This window comes from Periophthalmus magnuspinnatus, chromosome 13 (genome assembly GCF_009829125.3).
Source record: "Periophthalmus magnuspinnatus isolate fPerMag1 chromosome 13, fPerMag1.2.pri, whole genome shotgun sequence".
Lineage (NCBI taxonomy): Eukaryota > Metazoa > Chordata > Actinopteri > Gobiiformes > Gobiidae > Periophthalmus > Periophthalmus magnuspinnatus.
This window is the reverse complement of record NC_047138.1, coordinates 17,375,751-17,396,872: the sequence shown is the minus strand read 5'-3', so window position 1 is coordinate 17,396,872 and position 21,122 is coordinate 17,375,751. Positions and strand designations below refer to the sequence as shown.

The 21,122-nt window shown below is 40.6% G+C and overlaps 2 protein-coding genes across 2 annotated transcripts; both read right to left on the bottom strand.

The window, feature by feature from the left end:
- Positions 1–8,671: 8,671 nt before the first annotated feature.
- LOC117380677 (mRNA decay activator protein ZFP36L1) lies at positions 8,672–10,617 on the bottom strand. The gene is made up of 2 exons (XM_033977508.2): positions 10,548–10,617; positions 8,672–10,264 (listed from the first exon to the last, which is right to left on the bottom strand). The coding sequence occupies exons 1-2, from the start codon at positions 10,599–10,601 to the stop codon at positions 9,242–9,244; spliced, it is 1,077 nt and encodes a 358-aa protein (XP_033833399.1). The 5' UTR covers positions 10,602–10,617; the 3' UTR covers positions 8,672–9,241.
- A 4,928-nt stretch (positions 10,618–15,545) lies between these two features.
- Positions 15,546–19,965, bottom strand: LOC117380676 (gastrula zinc finger protein XlCGF57.1-like). The gene is made up of 4 exons (XM_033977507.2): positions 19,895–19,965; positions 17,576–17,701; positions 17,328–17,448; positions 15,546–17,211 (listed from the first exon to the last, which is right to left on the bottom strand). The coding sequence occupies exons 1-4, from the start codon at positions 19,908–19,910 to the stop codon at positions 15,681–15,683; spliced, it is 1,794 nt and encodes a 597-aa protein (XP_033833398.1). The 5' UTR covers positions 19,911–19,965; the 3' UTR covers positions 15,546–15,680.
- Positions 19,966–21,122: the final 1,157 nt, after the last annotated feature.

Here is a 21,122-nt window from a genome sequence, read left to right as displayed (position 1 = left end):
AAAGAATGAGACTACCCGTGGAGGGTGATAATGAGATTATTTATTATTTATAATGACCCAGTGTATGCTTCTCCTCTGCCTCTTGTCCACCACAGCAGCAGAATCACCAGTCTTCCTCCTCAGCCTCTCCATCTCCCCTTCTTCATCATCTAAAAGGAGATATCATTTTGACTCTTCATTAAGAGAGAGCAACAGCAAGAGAGGGAGAGCAAGCGATCTCGATCAATCAATTGATCTTGCTCAAAAATATACCTTGGGAAAAAAAAAAAACATTCTTACTAAGAGTGGCCTTGCCTCTCCAGAGATCTGACCCAAAATAGATAAGTTTACTGTGAAACATTTTAGAGCAGGTGAGCAGGTAGTACACCCCCTACCGGAAAAGTGACGCAGTGTAGTTTTGAGTGTTATAAGCCCAACTCACTGTAGTTACACGGTGTGATCAAACTACCTAGAGGATATTACACATCACAGACAGAGCCACAACCCAAGTGCACTGTGCAGATTGTCCAGCAGATGGCGCTGATGCCTTAGTCAGATGAGTCTCATGGAGTGAATCTATAGTTAGTTCTCACACTGACAGTTCACTAGTTTAGGAACACACAATATTTATAAGATTTTCTTAAATATTTGACATCTCAGAGTAACTTCCTCATGTGATGTGATATCATGTGGTAATACAGGAAGTGCTCCACTGTGTTTTTAAACTCCATACACCTTCCCTGGAATTATTTGGATAATTTCAGGCCTGGAATTGCCAGTGTCTTCTAAACAAAGTAGATGTTAACTTGAATCTACCACTACATGACATCACAAGGTGGAACAGAACATTTGGAGCTTTGGAGATGTTGTCGTAACGGCTAGTGCGGGTGCGGACCAATGAGTGCAGACTCGGGGGCAAGTTTACAGTGCGTTTATTTACAGTGAGGATCAAAATCAATTCAGATTGTTCGCTAATCATACACGGGACGTAGGGCAGGGCAGGAGCGGGATAATCCAGGACTGGTGCGGGAGCAGAGACTGCCGGAACCGAGGAGGCAGGGCAGAGGGTAGACAATACCGAAGCTGGAGCGCAGAGGCAGGAGCAGGAGCAGGAGCAGGAGCCTGGAAGGAGGTGAAAAATCCAGTAAGCAAACAGGCTGACAGGTAACAAAATGCAAAAATAGTCTGGAGCATTTACGTTGAACACGCGGACGGTCTGGCTCCGAGTGTCTTCTGCTTAGCCCTCATATACTCGGCAGCAGGTGAAGGTAATTGCGCTGATGCGCTCCAGGTGCGCGCGAGAGGATTCAGGAACTCCGCCCAGCTCCAGGCAGACAGGTAGGGGAGGGGGAGAGAGCACAGGAGGACAGGAAAAACAGGCATCATGACAGATGTAGGCTGTGTCTCAATTCGCCAAATGCACCCTTCAAGGGTCCTTACGAAGTACTCTTCAAAAGTGTAGTTTGAAGGTTCCGGTCGAGAATCTACCCTCCTCAGTGTAGCCGCCATCTTGCTGAAGTGGGATAGGTCTACGCCAAGGACCGCACTTCCACCGCTGTCTTTGAGCGTGGATACGTACATTACGTACGTTATTTTTAATGATTTATTATTTAATAGAAAAAAAGTCAAGATGTCGTCGTCACAGCCGTTTCTTTCTGTTTAGATTGAATATCTCCCCCCCCCTCCTCCTCCTTTTTTTCCCTCCTTGCCCCTCCTCCTCCCTGGCCCGGCCCGTTCCCACACCCACATTAGCATACAGATGTGGGACTGAAAAGGGCCCACAGCACATCCACAATGGAGGCATTAGCTCTGAATGGGGAGAGCCTGTGGGGAGGGAGGAGGAGGAGACCTGGGTTAGGGGGGAGAGCGGGGGAGAGCGGTAACCTGCTCCGAAATCCAGTACACAAAAAGAATCTGATGGCATCTCAGAATTTACTCATCTTGTTTAATGAGTACAAAATACTTGAGAATGCGCATCTATTTATAAAGATGTTTCAGTAGGTTGGGAATCCCTGTAGGTTCAACGGCCCATATTACACTGTTTTCTGATCTATGTAATAATCAAAAACATACCTGGAGTTTTGTTTTGTTTCATTCACTCATGTTTAACACACAGAACCTTCATATTTAGGCCCAAACTTAAAATACTCTCTTCCACTTTGTGATGTCATGTGGTAATACAAGAACATCATACACCCACCTTCACTTGAATCGTTTGGATGATGTCTGCTCTGGAATTGCCAATCTCTTCTGAACTAAAGGTAAAAGGAGCTGTTAACTTGAAAACTACTGCTTCATGACATCACAAGGTGGAACAGAGCATTTTGAGCTTTGGAGATGTAGACAGTCTAATAACAAAGGGTTACTCAAACATGTGTGAATGAAACAAAACACAACTCCAAGTATGTTTTTTGGGGAGGTAACAACATTATAACATGGCTTAATGCTCATATGAGTCAATTTTGTGTGATAGAGGACCTTTAACCTAAGATGGAGACAGGTCAGAATTATCAGGTGGAGTTTGCTGGGTAACTGTCAGATTGCAGAGGTGTTGAGGTGGTTTATGGTTAATATCTCTGTAATTACTGGGCTTATCCACATGAAACAAAAATTGACACTACGTTCAACATCTTCTGTCAGTATGAATAAACAATAGCTTCAGAAAATTGTGCCATTATTCAACCCCAAAGATGTGATTGTTGTCAGTAGAAAGTACTTTAAGACACAAGATTAATATGAATTTTTTGGAGTCAATCCCAAACAAATAATGAGAAGGTTTAACATTTGTGGATTTGATTATGTCATAATTTCAGATGGATGTCGGGGGGTTTGTAGAACTCTATGGGAGAGTCACTGTTTTTGAAAGAAATATCCAAAACTATGACCCAAAAGTCTTTAAAAAAGTCAAATAATCAAGTGAAAGTAGAGATCAGATAATATTATTAACAAAAGGATTCATAGACACCCAAAGCTCTTTACAGTGCATTATTCATTCACTGTGATAAGACACTATTATAGCCACAGCTGCCCTCAGGCACCACAATCACTCACTCATCTATAGCCAAAGGTGGGTGCTTGAGGTCGCAATACTAATGTACTTGTCAGAGCGGGAATTGAGGGATGTGCTTTCTATGCCGCCTCCAAGTCTTTAAAGGGCCTGTACTTGATTTTTTCCCCATGTATTAGAGCAAAAATGTCTTGCCCCAGTACAGATATATTACGCAGCTCTCGAAGTCACTATAAACCTGCTGTGTGCTGTCTATATCCAATTATGAAATGTTTTATGGTCTGATAACCAGGAAGTGAATGTTAGCATGCTAATTGTTGATAGTTTTGACATGAGAGCCAAACTCTGGTCTCTGAGAGTTGTGAAAAGTGCTTATAAACTAATTGTGGTGAACAATTAGGATGCTCTGAATGCATAGGGTAAGTGAGGAATAACCTTGGACCACTGCAAACCATCAGTAAAATCTGGTACAGCACTTTTAATGTCAAATTGTTTTACTGATATTATTGATTATTGATATGCATTTCATTTATTTATTTATTTTTTTAATTATTTGAATAATAATTTATTACATAATGAATTCAGCATAAAAACCTGAGAACCCATCTTTATATTTAGGTCAGGTGCCTTTCTGGCCATGTTTTACCCAGAGACCAGTATTATTGAGTATTGAACCGGTTACCCTCTGGTTTGAAGGCGAATTTAATGCTTTCAGCCTCAACTGTATTTGTATTTATTTCCAGATTTAGTCAGTCCTAATTTTAAAGAGAGAGTATTTTCATTTTATGGGGTATTAACTGCTAACACATAACGTATATAGATCACCATGTTGCCTTTTATTGTTTTGAAAATTCTATATTTGCCGAAAATATCATATTAACATATTTAATAATATGTTTTCCGTTCTGAGTCTCCCCTCCCTTTGCTCTCCGTGTTAAGTCACTGCCCATTCAGAGCGTTTTCACAACCTAATCAGCGTGCATCCTGCTAATCAAATACACTGCATATCACATCAGGTATGCTGTGTACAGTTTTGTATCATGTTTTTGTGTATTTATGGAGAATTGTACGTGAGCATGGGTGACGTAGGCATTGCACAGAATCTTACACCTAACCGTAATGAGGGTTGGAATAAGAACAAGAGAGATCACAAAAATACTCAAACATTTATGGATGACATCTAAAACCTCTTGTTTTTGATGAGGGAACAACGTTGGTAGAAAATATGGTAGAAAGCTCCAAAAAGTCAATTTTGCATAATACCTCTTCTTTAGAGTGATCTGTGCAAATATGAGTGCCACCAAGTTTCTTAACAGGACAAAGTAGTTAGGCCTGTCATGATAATGTCTATATCGACTTATCGTTCAGTATATGAAAGTAGGAACTTGTTTGTTTTTATTCAGTATTTGTCATGTGCATATTTTCTTTGCACTACCAAGAAATGTTTGATTATTTATTGTCTATATGATAAGATTTGAGCTGAAAAAAGGTTGAATTCATAACTTGACAATGATTTATTACAGCTGCAAAGCATCTACTAAAGTGTTTCATTCTGCTGTTTATTTATTGCAGCTCAAGGGTTTTAAACAATATTGTATATTTAGAATAGTTTTTGTGGTTTAAATCTGCTCTTGGGTTTTTGTGTCAGTGGCATAAATGAATTTCAATATTATCGTTTATCATCTATATTTACTTCAGCAATATATCGATCTTCAAAATATGTTATCGTGACAGGCTTATGTACAGTCACATAAAGGGGGGCAGACAGGCTGGTGCCACATTGTAGCTGTCGTAACCAGCGGGACGTAGGGACCAAAGGTGCGAGACTCACGAAATTTTAACAAAGTTTTTATTCACAATAAGTGTTCATAGAGACCACAGTTCATTTATCCACAAGGCCGGGGAACGAGGGTGCTTCATAGCAAAGTGTCCGAAATAACATAGTTCATAAATCCAGAGTAGCTGGGGAGCGTGGGTGCAGGTCCGTGAGTGCGGAGAGACACAAGTGCACGACAAGGTAAGACACAAGACCATACCAGGACGGAGGTGCGGGTGCTGGGGGAGTCCGGAGCTGGTTCTCGGGCGGAGATCTGGAGCAGAGCATAAAAGTTCCAATAAGACAAGCGTGTACAAGAAAGGATCAAAGTACTAAGCCATGAGCATAATCACGTGAAACACGCGGACGTTCCGGCACCGAGTGTCTGGTCCTGACTCCTCTTATCCACGGCGGGTGGTGTTGATTGCGTTGATGGGAAGCAGGTGTGTGCAGGAGGACTCAGGACTCCGCCCAGCTCCGGAGACAGGCAGGTGAGGGAGGGGGGAGCGAGAACACAAGGACAGCAAAACAGGGATCACGACAGTAGCTCACTAAGCTCATTTCCATCTGCAGTCCTAAAAAAGAGGAGGGCCACAGTCCAACACACTCATTCCACCTCCACGTACACTACCAGACAAAAGTTTGGAGACATTGTCGTTTTTAGTGGATTTTTAGTGTACTTTTACTACTTTCTACATTTTATATACATACAGAAGACATCAAATATATGAAGCAAGATATATGGAATTATGTAGCAAAGAAGAAAGTTAAATGGCTCAACTAAATATTTTATTTTATTTTTTTATTCAGTTGTTCAAAGTCTGATGCCTTCAGGGAGAATCTACAATGTAAATAATGGAAATAAAGGAGAAAAATAAATAAAAAAGTGTGTCCAAACTTTAGACTGGGAGTGTACATTCAGACATTCATGCATCTATATCACATTATATTAGTGCAGATACAGCAGCAGTTGCTTCATGTTAAATTGTTTAGGAATAACAGTCAGCATATAGAAAGTGCAAGTACAGTTCAATACTGTACATAGACTGTATATAACCTAACCTGTTAGCCGGCGCGTTCCAAATAGGAAGTGAGCATGGGCACGCTTCCAGCTCCAATGATTTTCGCTTGAATTCACTTTATATTGGAAAACTGTCATCATTCTCTCTGTAACTGCTGCTGTCAGGCTGATTATTTTGGTCTTAAAACGTTCCTATTGACCCGCTCTACATCCTGGTATTTTTATTTCACTATTGTGTCCATAAATAAAGATATGAACATTAATAATAGACAAATTAGACGCTTTCTTTCCCTAAGGTTGCTTCCGCTAGCGTTAGCAACAGGTTTCATTGACCGCGTTGTTAAGCGCCCGCTCCCTGCTAAACCAGCAGAGTGGACAGAAAGGGGCATTACATTCAACAACCTTGCTCCAGATTGGCTCTTTGGTTACTATAATACTTGCAGTTTGGAATTCTTAATATGCAAATTGGCTCCAAATTCGCCCTTAAAACTGTTAGCCTCAGTGGGCTTCATTTGACTGGAGCCAAACACTTTCGGTGATGTCACACATACAGTACATTATAATTCTGGTAGTCAATAAAATGCATCTAAACAGCACAAGTCTACATCCCTGTTTCTGTAGGCGATGTTTGAAAGCGATTGAAAACCAGATAACTAGCCTGGTTCAATTTAAACAGATTTATATAAATGCATGCAAACCCGGGAACTACTATTGAGATGTTGCGAATTGAATCACAAAGATCCCATTAACAGATCTGAAGAAGTCTGTATGTACTCAGATTCCTGCCTCATGTCTGATTTACATTAGGAGCAGACTAGGAGAGGAATTCAACTGCATGAGGTAAGAAATATCCAGGAAACTCTCTGGTTTTAGATCAGCAGAGATGACAAAGATAAGTTTGTCACAGGTCTGAAAATCAAACGCTCAGTGTAAATGAGATGTGGCTCATCTAGGTTTACCAAAAGTGTGGTTATATGTTTGATATTTTTATTAACAGTTATAGCTGCAAAGTTTTAGTGCTAATGCTAAATTACTAGATGTCCCTGTCCCTTGTAGCCCCGTTCACACCTGTTTGGTTCTTTGGCCTGCTATAGACTGGGACAAGTGGTCTGAAAGGTTTTGGGGCAAAGATTTGAATTGGGTTGTTTAGTGCAGTCAGAGTTCCCTGTGCATGTAAGCGCGAGTGATTTCTTAAAGCCGACCTATTGGAATTCGCTTTCCTATTATGTTCCACAGTATGGGTTATATATCTCCATGAAGACAATGAAAGTTACAGGTCAGATCTGTGGAAAAGCAAACACTCTCACAGTAAGAATATATTTTTGGAAGAATTTTTGAGCAATTTCAACACCTGTCAATAAATACAAGCTGGATAGGTTCAATGCTACACCATGGAACATTTCAGAAAGAAAATAACATCGCCACGGAGACAAGAACCAGAAAAGTTACACAGTGCTCCTTTCACACTTTTACATTTAGAATCTCTATATAGTTTGAGTTTCACAGACGTATCTTTGGAGAACCAAACATGTCAGCTGGAGGTAGTGAGTAGGACCAGCGGAGGAGCCAGTGTGGGAATGGTGCGTGCCCCTTTGTGATGCCTGCTCCTGGGGTCAGGGCTTTGTCTGGGGCCCTTTGTAGGAGCATCTGTCAGGCCTAACCTCTCCTCTCCCCCAGGGCCGCATCCAAATCGCACCCTCATATGGGGCCGCATCCAAATTGCACCCTCACACAGGTTTGAATGTTTCAAACCAGCAATCCCAGTGCACCCTGAGAACCACAACACGACTATGATACAAGTCTACTCAAGACTCTCTCAACTCTCGACTTTCTCTTTTGCCAAACTAAAAAATCACACATATTGATATTTTACAGCTGATGTCATGAACATTCCCTGGGGAATGAAGCTAACTAGAGACACTGCTCTGTCTGAAGCACTGTTTTTCAAGTTAGACGTTAATCTGAGCTTTGTTTTAACACAATCTGACCAAAAAACACTGACCTAGCCGGAACTTCAAGTGGTTGCGTTTATTGCACTAAAAACTTAGGGATAGGGAAAACATGCTTCCTTACCCTAAGTGGCTTGCATCTCCACAAAGATGGCCTGTAGGAAGGCCTCCTCCTGCATGTTTCCATGGAAATGTTGTTCCTTTGGCTATTATATTCCACAGTATGGCATAAGATTTATCTATCTCAATGAAGGATATTCCAATAAAACCATGTTTTAACGTTTCCATGGAATCATGATAATGTGCCACCTCCAGAAAGTTACGTACTGTACCTTTAAGAAGAATTTCTACATCCTCACAACCTTAATAGCATTACGGTTTCTGGGATGGATTTGTGTTGGTAGTGTCAGAGCTCTTCTACAGCTCTCTGAATGAGTCACTCTGTGGCCCATACTTCCAAGCGCACATTTGGGCCACAAAAACACATTTGGACACCCCTGAGTTTTAATACCAAGGACAATCTTTGAAAACCTTCTGAAATTAAATTGTATATTATAATCACTATCCAATTTTGCCCCCATTAAGTATCTCAGTGGGGAAGAACAGGTGGGGCTGGTTACCATGGCAATAACCAAAATTGGCTTAGAGAGTTGGAGAAGATGAGGGATTCATCCTGGGCCTTCATGTTCTCTGCAGTAGGATGTGGATCACAGTCTGGGCTGGTTTCCTGTTCTTCAAGACCTGCTTAGTCCTGGTTCAGACCTGATTTAGTCTCAGATAGAGTTGGGTCCTGGTTTAGTTCTACAGAAGTTCTGTCTGCTGGTTACATTACTGTTTTAAGATAAGATAAACCTTTATCGGATGGTAAAGAGAGATAAAAACCCAAGCACAGCCTTTTTGCATTCAGCACTTTTATTTTCATTTCATTTGAGACAATAAATTATAAGAACAGAAATGCACTTAAATAATGTAAACAATAATAGAGCAACTACCAGAGCAATATATAAACGTGTATAAATATTAAGACCTTAAGTTAGTTCGAGCATTTCATTCAGTCTGCATAAACAAAGTGATTCGAGTTCTCTTCAGTATAAGCATTAGTTGATATAAAACTTCAACTTCAGAAAAGCTCTTTGTAAAAATATAAAATACAAAATAAAGGTTAATATTAAGGTAAATGTTTGAACACATTACTAGAATGAGGGCCCCAAGAGGAGCTGGGTGCAAGTGCTCACACAGAGAGCCCCGGAGTACCCAAGCGTGTGTATACAACAGTATACAGGGAGTCAGCTTTACAATGCAATATGCACAACAACAGCCCAGTCTGGACATCAGCCTGACTACAGCATGTACCCGGGCTCAGACCTGGCTTAGTCCTGGTTATATCCTGGTTTTATCCTGGTTCAGTCTTGGCCTAGTCCTGGTGTAGTCCTTGTCTAGTCCCTGTCTAGTCCCAGTGTAGTCCTTGTCTAGTCCTGGTCTAGTCGGAGTCTGCTGTGCTCGCTGGTGGACATTTGGCTGAAGATGGGCAGGCGCGGGGGCTCACAGGGGGACTGAGAGCGGGAGCCAGAGGACACATAGCCCTCCTCACTCACACACTCACTCACACACTCACTGACAGAGTCCTGAGAAGAGCAGCGCCACAGGGCCCCGGGTCCCTGCTCTGGCACAGCACAGAAATGCAGAGCCAGGTCGTCCCCTGAGTCCAGCAAAGAGGACAGGGGGTACGAGAAGTGTTTGAGGGCCCCGGGCTCCGGCAGCAGAGGGGACGTGTACAGGGAGTCTGGAGAGCCAGCCACTGACAGGGGCGGAGGGGACATGGAGCAGGCCCGGGTGAGCACAGGAGCAGTCCCTGAGGACACCCCAGAGAAACTGATGCTGTGGCGCAGCGTTGGGCCCCCTGGTCTGCGGGCCTCGAGGCACAGCTCGTCTGCGTTGTGGATGAAGTGGCAGCGGGCCCCATAGGGACAGAAGCCGATGGTGTGGAAGGTGCGACAGGGCTCTGTCTTGTACTTGGGGTGTCGGCTGAGGCCACGCAACTCCTGGGATCCGTGGGCAAACTGGCATTTGGCCCCATACTTACAGGCCCCGTTCTCCTGGAAGGTGCGGCACAGCTCGGTTTTGTAGCGAGGGGACAGCAGAGGGGATGAAGGCAGTCGGCACAGCATCTCAGGGGACAGGTCACTGGGGGTTTGGGTGCTTAAGGCCAGGGTCCTAGGAGCCAGAGCGCTGGGGGTCAGGCCTGGAGGTGGAGGCAGTGCAGGGCCCTCGATCATACTGACAGAGCGGTCCATTCTAAAGGGGATGTGGCTGAGGGCTGAGCAGGCCAGCTCACGACTCCACCTCTGCTCTACCAGTATGGGCCCCCAGGGGCCTGGGACCTCACTGCTGTTCATCCTGGAGTTTGGTAAAGTAATGGGGCAGTGTGAGTGTCTTCGCTGGAGCCCTGCAGGTCTGAGCTGAGGGCTCACACAGGAGTCTAGGCCCCGAGTCTGGAACAAACACAAACATAGTTAGCACATAGTACACATAGTACACCTAGTATACATCTACACTTCAACAACAGTAAGCTGTTACAGTCTGACACCTAACACAGTTGTCTTCTCTGTAGATGAGTGAGTATGAGATGGTTGCTTAGTCCTAACAGTCTCATGAGTCTACAGAAGATGTTTGGTAGTTCTTCTCTGTTGTTTCCTGAGTGTACATGAGATGTTTGGTAGTTCTTGTCTGTAGTCTTATGAGTGTGCGTGAGATGGTTGGTCATAAATGTCTCACCGAGCAGAAGTCCTCCTCCAGCTCCACAAATGGTGTGAGAAGATCTGAGTCCATGTCTCCTGGTCCATGTGCCTGTGTCCTACTCTGCTGCAGACCAATTAAATACCCAAGAGAGGAGGGTCAGGGGGCGGGGCTTATATATCCCACAGAGAGGGGATGTGACAAGGGGCGGGGTCAGTGGCATCATCACTAGAGCTTATACAAATACGATTGTTCATTCTTGTTTCTTAAACAGATGCAGATATTTTCAAAGTTCCTGTATTGTTAAAGAGGTTATTGTGAGCGAGATTTGGAGGGTGCACACTTCCACACACGTTCACACATTAACTGTCGCAGCCACATGCTAGGTGCTAACAACATGTAGCCTAAAGATAACACCACGCTAAGCGCTAACAATGCTAAAGATAGAAGCTAATATGCCACATTATTACACCTGTGATCATGAGTCAGGTGTGTATGTAGGCCACTGAACAGAAAAAAAATCAACACTGGCTAGGTCATCTGCAGTGATCTGATCAGCACAGGTCAAGCGGTATTCCTAGTACTCCTTTACTTTTACTTGAGTAACTTCTTAATGAAACTGTACATCTCAGAGTAGTTTGCAGATCCCATACTTTTACTGTGCCGTGACAGTACTATGACTTGAATAAAATATTGACTACTCTGCTGATCAGTAAAATGAGTACTTTAAAGAACAAACATTATGCATTATCTGTTTTGTTATTGGTCTTTAAACATGTACTTGAGCACTTCTGCTTTGGCTTTAGAATTTAAAATAACATCTAATAAAAAACAGACTCAATCAATCAACTTTAATACTCCCCATACTCCAATCTGGTGCAGCTCGCCATCTACTGGCAGTAGATGCTAATTACTTATGGACTTGACCTGTGCAGAGCTTTTACCTATGACATCATAATCCTGAGAATTTCAGTCTTTGGTGAGGCTCAGAGGCAAAATTTCTACAGAAGATTACTTAGAGCTGCGTGAATGTATGTTTATAATGAGGGAACAAGTATAAGTATAAGTATTATAACATGTTTAAAAAAGTAAACTTGGCATAATGTGTGTTCTTTAAAGGCCCTGCACCCAATTTCTAACCATGTATTTGAGCAAAATGTGTCTTGCCCCAGTACAGATTTATTGTATAAGCAGATCTTGAGGTCAAAATAAGTCCTGTGTGTACTGTCTGCACCCAATTATAAAATGTTTTGTCCAGGAACAGCAAGTGTACACTGCCATGCTAGTTGTTGCTAGCTTAAACGCAACGGCAAAAAAGTTGTGAAACGTGCTTATAAACTCATCACAGTGAATAATCAGGATGCTCTGAATGTATGAGGTAAGAGAGGGATAACTTTAAACTCCTGCAAACCATTTAAAATGAAATAGGCTTGTTTTTCCACATTTTTAAGATGTTAAAAATCAGGTACAGCCTCTTTAAATTGTGAAATTTTGTGGAAAAGTTACAAAAAGGTTATTTTTTACACATCACTGCATTCACTCTGGCCCCTCCCCCTCATCCCAGCATCTCTCTGTTCCCCGGGCAACCTCACAACTTGTGACCGGCCCCCCAGAATGACCCCTGACCCCCACAGCTGCTCAGCCATCACATATCCCACAATGCTTTGCTCCCGGGGCCAGTCTGACCGTCTCCAGAGCCAGAGGAACAAAAGGCACAACAAAGATCAGATCCACTGTTTTGTAAGAATAGAACGGACATCACTGACATTACAACTGACACAAAATAAAATATGTTTATAACCACAGGCATTTTCTTTGCATTACTGTATTGTATTTGTTCATAAATAAGCCTACAGCTCTTGTTATTTGAGTCAGATTAGAACTCAGTGAGTATTGCATTTTTTAAAAAGACATTAAAACTACAATCTAGGGCTGTCAAAAGTATCAAAAATCAGATACTGATTGATACTAAAACTAGTATCAAAACTAGATACGCAATCAGTATTGAGTATCGAGTCTATTCCATAGTATCGAGGTTGAAATTTGAGTATCGTTACAACACAACTACAATCCCAACTGAACCAGTGTCTTCCCCTGCAGATAGAGGACACATACATGTTTTTTCAGCATTGAAACTGGCAACCCAAATGAGATACTCATGCAAGAGTCATTCTGCTTTCTGACTGGATAATCATCATGAGAACCAAAACACCAAATTATAACATAAATAAATGAGATGTCATGTCCAGTGTTTTTATAATTAAGAATAAATCTGCATTAAAATTGTTATCAGTAAAAGCTATATTTGATTTGAACATGGAAAAGAGGCTGGCAGCATCATGTTGTGGGGTTGTTTTGCTGCAGGAGGGACTGGTGCACTTCACAAAATAGATGACATCGTGAGGAAAGAACATTATGTGGAAATACTTAACATCTAAAGACATCAGCTAAGAAGTTAAAGCTTGGGCGTAAATGGGTCTTCCAAATGGACCGTGACTCCAAGAATACTGCCAAACTGGTTAGTCAGTGTTTTGGAGGGCCATCACAAAGCCCTCATCAGACCTTATTGAAAATTTATGGGCAGGCCTGAAAAGGTATGTGTAAGTGAGGAGGCCTACAAACTTGGCTCAGTTACACCAGTTTTGTCAGGGGGAATGGGCCAAAATTCCTGCCAACTATTGTGAGAAGCTTGTAGAAGGATATCCAAAATGTTTAGACTTATTTAATTTCAGACAGTGAGAAAAAAAGAGTGTCTTTTTATATATTGTATGCAAACTTCTGGTTTCAACTGTATCCGGGGACACAGTTAGAACATGTTTATGGATTTTAATTTTTTTATTTATTTTTTTTTTAAATCTAATTTCAGAATTCTTTGCATACGAGAAACCAAATGTAAACAATATGAAATGATTTGAACATGTGTGTTTCTTGCAGCACTCCTTCAGATAAGATTTAGTTTGGCACATTTTTGTGTCTGTCTTTTGAAAATGCCAGATTGTGTGCATTATTTAATGTTTTGTACTTCAAATTACATTCACTTCAAATTATAGGGCAACAGTAGCTCAGTTGTTTGAGGTGGAGTGTTTGTCCACTGATCCAAATTTTAGCAGTTTGAATCCCACTGTCAGCACAAACAGCAGTGGTCAGATCCACTGACCCACAGGTTGACGGTGTGATTCCAGCTCCCACAGATCAATGCTGCTGTTCTGTGTCCTTGGGCAACACACTTAACCCCCCCTTCCCCCTAATGTCTGAGTACACTGCTGTATGAATGTGTGTGAATGGGTGAGTGGTCCCTTGATGTGAAGCACTTTGAGAGCCTTAGAGGTGGATAAGCGCTATATAAAAATGTGCCAATTTGCCATTTATAAATCTGATGTTACATCCAGTCAGTTGCTCTTACTTGAGCAGCTAATATCTTGAACCATAAGTTTGTATTTCTTGAATTTTATTTTGAAGTAACAGTATTCTTATTTGAGTGGGCCAGCTCTGCTCATTTTTAACTTTTTTTTTTGCTGTATATGCTTTTTAGATATGAGATATGAAAGTGTGAACATGACTCCAGCTCAAATGACTTTGTTTAATTCTAATGGCAGAGGGGAGTCCCAGGTTTAGGTATATCCTAATGGCACTTGGAGGTCGGGGGTGAATCCAAAGATATATTATGTTTTTTATATGTGTTTCTTCACCATTCATTTAGTCAAAGTTGTATTTTTATTAATGCATCTTTGAGTAATCCTGTATTGTTATGCATTCAAGGGAGTGCTCTGTGTTCACCTACCCACAGCTCTATACTTATTTGCTATCATTCAAGTAAGTACAGTAACAATCATTCAAAAATCAGATTCTGAGTCATGTGTGACAGAGTGGACTTTTATTAAGAAACCAGCAGGTGGTGCCAGATCCAAAACTATAACAACTGCAATGGATGTTGAGCCAAAGGACACTGGACTGGGACCTGCAGCTGTCTACCTGACCTGCCTCATCTGCCTCATCTGTTGTTTCTGATCTGTGTAAATCTGAGATACTTAAAGGTATAGCATATAACAATCTAGAGAAGGCCTGTCACCTGCACGATTCCACGGGAATAGAAAGCAAAAGCCATACTTCGGAACATTCTCTAGAGAGATAACTTTTATGCCATACTGTGGAAGATTGCTGTCAAAGGAACATTTACATGGAGACAAGCAGGAAGGGGCTCTCCTCCAGGCCAAATAAGAATCAAGTTTGTGGAGAAGCCTGCTCATAGTAAGGACACATGATTTTATGTTTTTCAGTAAAATAAATAAATTTTATGTTTTTCAGTAAAATAAATTACTAATTACTAAATAAAACATTCATAACGATGATATCGCTTTGCATTACTAATTGGCCCTTCGCCAGCTTCTAGCTCTCAGGTCTAAATACATTTTATTGAGGAACTGAACTTTTGTTTCTTTGCTACATAATTCCATGTATCTTGCACCTTATATTTCATGTCTTCTGCATGTATATAAAATGTAAAAGGCAGTAAACAAAGAAAAAAATACACTGAATGAGAGGGTGTGTCCAAACCTCTAACTGGTGATGTATAACATAAGCAGTTTGAGGTCAATGGTGCAGTTCACAGAGAAATAATAATGTGTTTAAGACTTTATACAAAAAAGCATAATATGTCTTTAAATGGGTTTTGTTGCTAGATGTAATTTTCTAATGTAGGCTTAATATAACCATATATACCCATGTGCCAGTTCACTTTAACTTCATATGGATTGACTAAGTCCTTAGACATATTAACCACAAAGCAGGTCAAACAGTTGTATTCTGGACCAGCACATTGGAATTTCAGACTCTTTACAACAGTTATGACATTACATTGAACACACAATGAAGATCATTTCTTTCATCAGATTTTGAATTTTAATACTGAATTACTTAGACTTTTTAATACTGAAAAAACATATTTAGTTTCCATTCTGAATTTCAATTGATGAAACATTTCAAATTTAAAAAAATCACCTTTTAAACATTCAGCACTGGATCTCACATTGGGACAAGGGGAAATGTAGACTTAAAAATTCGTCAGCTGAAAATCAGAATAAAAACAATTCAGTTTTTTCAAAGGTATAAAATTTAAAGTGAGAAATTCAACAGCATTTAAAGTTCAGCAAACAGATCTCCCATGAACACGTGTCACAACCTTCTGTCACGTTTTTTATGACAGAACTCATGACTCTTCATGTTACAGCTAGTTGCAAAGCGTTTCTCACAGATAGAACAACTGTAAGGTTTTTCACCTGTGTGTGTTCTAATGTGGATTGTGAGTTGATGCTTTCGGGCAAATGTTTTCTCACAAACTGAACAGCTGAAGGGTTTCTCTCCAGTGTGTGTCCTTGTGTGCACTACAAGCTGCTCCTTTTGGGCAAATTTTTTCTTACAAATTGAACACCGGAAAGGTTTCTCGCCTGTGTGTTTCCTCATGTGTACTGCAAGACTACTCTTTAGAGCAAATGTTTTCTTACAAACTTGACATCTGAAAGCTTTGTCACCTGTGTGTGTCCTTGTGTGTGATATAAGATTACTCTTTTGGACAAAAGCTTTGTTACAGATTGAACAGCTGAAACGCTTCTCACCTGTGTGTATTCTCACATGCATTATGAGACTATTTTTTAGAGGAAACCCCTTCTTGCAGATTGGACAGCTGTAAGGTTTTTCTTCTGAGTGTGTTGCCATGTGTGTTGTAAGGTTACTGTTTTGGACAAATGTTTTCTTACAGACTGAACAGCTGTAAGGTTTATCTCCTGTGTGATTTCTCATGTGCACTGAAAGAGTGCCCTTTTGGGTAAATGCTTTATTACAGATTGAACAGATGAATGGTTTCTCTCCAGTGTGCGCTCTAATGTGTCTTTCTAAATCAGATCTAGATCTGTATCTTTTTTTACATACAGCGCACGGGTGACCCTTCCCTTCGGATATTGCGGCTTTTCGTGCTTCCCCTCTGTGCTCAGCTTCATGATTTTTAAGGTTAGAGGAATAAGTAAAACGTTTCTCACAAATTGAACAGCTGAATGGTTTCTCACCTGTGTGTATTCTTACATGTACTGTAAGATTACCTTTCCGGGCAAATGTTTTCATACAGAATGAACAGCTGTAAGGTTTAACTCCTGAGTGCGTCCTTGTGTGAACTACAAGCTGACTCTTTTGGGTAAATGCTTTCTTACAGACAGGACAGCTGAAAGGTTTTTCACCTGTGTGTGTTCTCATATGTGCCGTCAGATTGACCTTCACGGCAAATGCTTTGTTACAGACTGAACAGCTGAATGGTTTCTCTCCTGTGTGAACTCTAGTGTGTCTTTGTAATTCCTTTACAGTCCTAAATCTTTTTATACAGACAGTGCACTGATGTTTCTTTCTCTCAGTTCCATCAGCTTTAGGAGATAAACCCGAGTTTGGTGCAGCAGTTCTTCTGGCTCTCATTCGGTTTTGTGAGACTGAACGGCTGAATGGTGCTCGCCAGTCTTCATCACTGTCAGTGTCAGAGGAGTGCTCTGTGTCTTCCTCAGTCTCTGTTTCTGCTCTGATGCCCTCTTCCTGTGTGTCCTTTCTGTGGTCATGTGTCTCTGCTCTGCTGTCCCCTTCCTGTATCTCCTCTTTGGGCTTAATTTGTTGAAGCACTGAGGAGTCTTCTGTCTTCACACACAGAGCATTGGACTCTGGGACAAACCTGAAAAGAAACCAAAGACACAACATTGTCAAAATAAGAAAATCACAAGTTTAAAACATCCAAACATCCACAGGAAAATAACTGATCTTATCCAAAAAAAAAAAAAAAAGCCTCACACTTGGAGCTGCTCTTCCTCCTGTTTGACGTTCTGCTCCTCTGGCTCCTCCTTAATCTGTGGAGTCTCTGGAATTTCCGGGTTCAGGGTAATACCACGACTCAGAAAGGGCATCTGGACACCTGCAGATCACAACACTTTTACATACAGCGCAGTGCTTAAAAGGTAGGGTATGTAGCCTGCACTCTTTCGGTTTCTAAAAAAGGCACAACGGGGCTACTTTTAGTTTCATGTGAATGGGCGCGTTACCAGAACATTCTAGCTGCTCTTCCTCTTGTTTGATGCTCTGTTCTTCTGGCTCCTCTTTAATCCATGGAGTCTCTGGGATGCCCTGGTTCAAATTGGTACTAGGACTCAACGAGGGCATCTGGACACCTGCAAGACACAATGGGGGAATAAAGGGCTGAACTTCTTTAAATACAGTGCAGTGCTTAAAGGTTCTATAATACGCTAAACTGATATTAGCCATGTTATAATGCTGCTACCTCCTCCAAAAAGTACGTGAACTGGTGGTGGTTTTAAAGTTAAGTTATTTTCAACCTCTATTTTTGTTTTGTCTTCTGTACAGCAGAGATTGTGAATAGAAAGTCTCTAATATCTGCTAGTGCGCCAAGGAGTGAAGCTTTTTCAGTTCCGAAACGTTTCCAATACTAGCTTTAAGTATCTGCAATACCGATACCAGAGAAGAGACTGAAAACACCACTTTTTTTACTTTAAACAAAAATAGGACAAAACTGATTTTTAAAACTCAAGTAACATGTATAAATGAAAATTCAAACATGTCTGAGCAAGTGTCTGGTGAGCTGATTTAAACAAGTTTTGGCATTGTCTTCCTACCGGTGGAGGCAGGACGACAGCGCCATCTGCAGTCGGACTTCTTCAGGACAGTATCCCAGGTGTGTGAGGGTAAAAAGGCCCCCTCGTCCCGTCCCAGTCCATAATGTGGTTCTCTCTTTTACAATGGTCAGAAATGGACAATTTGAGTTGCTCCTGTTGTCGCTCCTTGTTCTGCTTTGTGTTTTGTTGCTCATGTTCATGCCTTCCTTCTCACATACAGTCTCATGCTCCTTTTTTCGTGTATTCAATGTCGTCCCTGTTTCCCCAATGTATGTTTTATAGCAAGTCATGCTATTCCATAAACAACGTTACATTTGTGCTTCAGTCCCATTTTATTTTTGGGCCGACAAGTTGCCTGAGTTTTCTGTACAGTTTTACTGGTGTGTTTATATTGTGTTTTTTCATTGCTCTCTGCACTTTCTTTGGTCCTGTTCGATGGCTACATTCATTTTTTCTGTTTTGTTTTTCTGGCTCTGTTTTTCCTTTTCCCAGACTGATTGTTTTCCTTTGTTATTTGCCCATTTTGGGTATTGACACTGCTGTAAAGCTTTGTGGCTGTGTCTGTTTTCCTCCTGCTTGTCTTGTTCTTGATTTGTGTCTAATGTTTTGAGAAGGAAACAGCAAAGGTGTGCAAACAAGCAACAAAACACAAAGCAGAACAGGAGCAACGCAAATTGGCTATTTCTGACCACTGCAAAAGAGAGAACCACTTTACGGATTGGGACGGTGTCAACATCATAAGAACAGAGCAATTGAAACTGTCAGGTATGAAAACAAAGTAAACCTTGGTCTGGAAAAATAATCTATTAAAATAAATTAACATAAGACCAGATGAACCTCATTGGATGTGAATCATGTAGCTTTGTAGTGTGGGGGTCTGCTACCTCACCTAGGAGGGCAGGACACGTGAGCAGCATGTAATATAGCATTTTATACAGCATCTATAAAACCATGTTCAGGTCCACCAAAAGTCATGTTTGTCTCACTTTTTCACATATTTTAGATTTTGTATCAACAGCAACAATCACAAGGGAGATGGTTTGGACTTTTTATGCAATATTAAAAGCACTATAGTAAGATTTTGATTTTAAATTTAGTAAACATGACCATGATCTGTGGCTCAGACACCATGTAAATGTGTGCAAATCAAATATAGCTTTTACTGATGGCACAACAATAGTGATGGTAATTTTTTATTAGAAAAACATTGGACATGACCCCAATTTACTTATATTATAATTTGTTTCAAGACAATTATTCAATCAGAAGGCAGAATGAGCCTCACATGAGTCTCTCATTTGGGTTGCCAGTTTCAATGGTTTAATCCAGTTGTTTTAAACCTAAAAATACTCTCTCTGGTCTGAATGGTCTCTACTTAAACCCCAGCACCTGCAGCCAATCATGAATCAGTGCTAGTGCAGCCTCTGTAGCTCAGTGAGTGAATTCTGGAGGTTCTTTCACATGAGGCCTGTCCATAGACTGAGACTCTATCTGCAGGTGAAGACACTGGTAACACAGGTTCAGCTGTGACTTTTTAAAACAGAAAGAGCCCAGGCAACATACTGTTCCTTCAGCTATACACATTAAACAGCCTACATAAAGCAGTTTGTCCATCAAAATGTATTTTATGAAACATTTGATCAAAACGAGTACTAAACTCAAACATAGCTGCAGTTCGCTTTAAAGGACACATGGCATGCAAAAATGGAGCTTCCCCTCATCAAAACATACCTGGATTTTGCTCCATTGTTTCACTGATCCCGTTTACGTCTACTCCAATGTTTTTTATAAACTATAAAAGCCTATCATCAGCCTGCTCAAAGTCTAAAGCTGAGCTACAACCTGGTACAATGCATCTCTCCTTAAGGTTCATACAGCCTACAGTGTGCACTGTCCCTGTCTCATTCAATACATAACCTAAAGCCCGTAGACTGTCTGCGCTAAAGCTCCGTTTCAATTTCCCCGTAAATATTTTTTGGAGTCAGATTGTGCTGACGAAGAACCACAGAAATCACGTTAGCATAGCAGATTTCTTCTTCTTGTGTATTTCCGGCGCAATGCTGCCCCTCAGCTGTGATAAAGCGCTACTGCACTTATGTATGTATGTATATATATATATATATATATATATATATATATATATATATATATATATATATATATATATATATATATATATATATATATATATATATATATATATATATATATATATATATATATATATTTTTTTTTTTTTTTTTTTACTGTTATGATGAATCAGAAGATGTCCCATTTGCCATTTGTAATAACAGAGCCAAGCCCATGTGAGGCTTCTTGCCCTGGTTCCTCCAAATTTCTGTTAACAAGCCTGAATGAAATACAGCCAATACATTCAAGTGATGACTGGGACATGCTCTTCAGTGTGTCATCTGTACAGAGTCTTTAATGGTTGGTCTAGAAGAATAAAAAAAAGTCTGAAACAGGATTAACCTCACTCATTAAACAAACTTTTTTTTTGTTCAAGTGAATACAATGTCCTTACATAATATATACAATACAATACAAATAAATTAAAAATAAACATGTAATTAATAATAACACTTTCACAGGGTTTACATCTGAGGTACTGGCAGCGTAAATACATAAAGCTTCTTTGTTTTGGCTTTCTTTTAATGATTTAATATGGTATTTGATTTCTATGGTAAATTCTTGTATTTGTGGTTTTGTTTGTGCCCATTTACACTTATATTTCCCAAGGACAAGAAAAAGGTTTAGCCTATAATACGAAATACAGTTGATATCTTTACAGTCAAAAATCAAATACCCATGCTCTGTACACCTCCTCTTCACTGACACAAATTTTAATCCCAGATTAAAATGTGGGAAAATGTTCTCTGGACTGTGGATCTACAACAAACACAAAAACATGAGGGGCAGTTTCCAGAGGTGGGTAGTACTCAGTTATATTTACATTTAT

Coding starts and splice junctions, on each gene's coding strand:
- LOC117380677 (XM_033977508.2), bottom strand. CDS start 10,601: ATGGACTCAGATCTTCTCACACCATTTGTGGAGCTGGAGGAGGACTTC. Junction 10,265..10,547: donor TGGAGGAGGACTTCTGCTCG/GTGAGACATTTA, acceptor TGTTTGTTCCAG/ACTCGGGGCCTAGACTCCTG.
- LOC117380676 (XM_033977507.2), bottom strand. Junction 17,449..17,575: donor AGAGCAGCTAGAATGTTCTG/GTAACGCGCCCA, acceptor TGTGATCTGCAG/GTGTCCAGATGCCCTTTCTG. Junction 17,212..17,327: donor GAGGAAGAGCAGCTCCAAGT/GTGAGGCTTTTT, acceptor GTTTCTTTTCAG/GTTTGTCCCAGAGTCCAATG.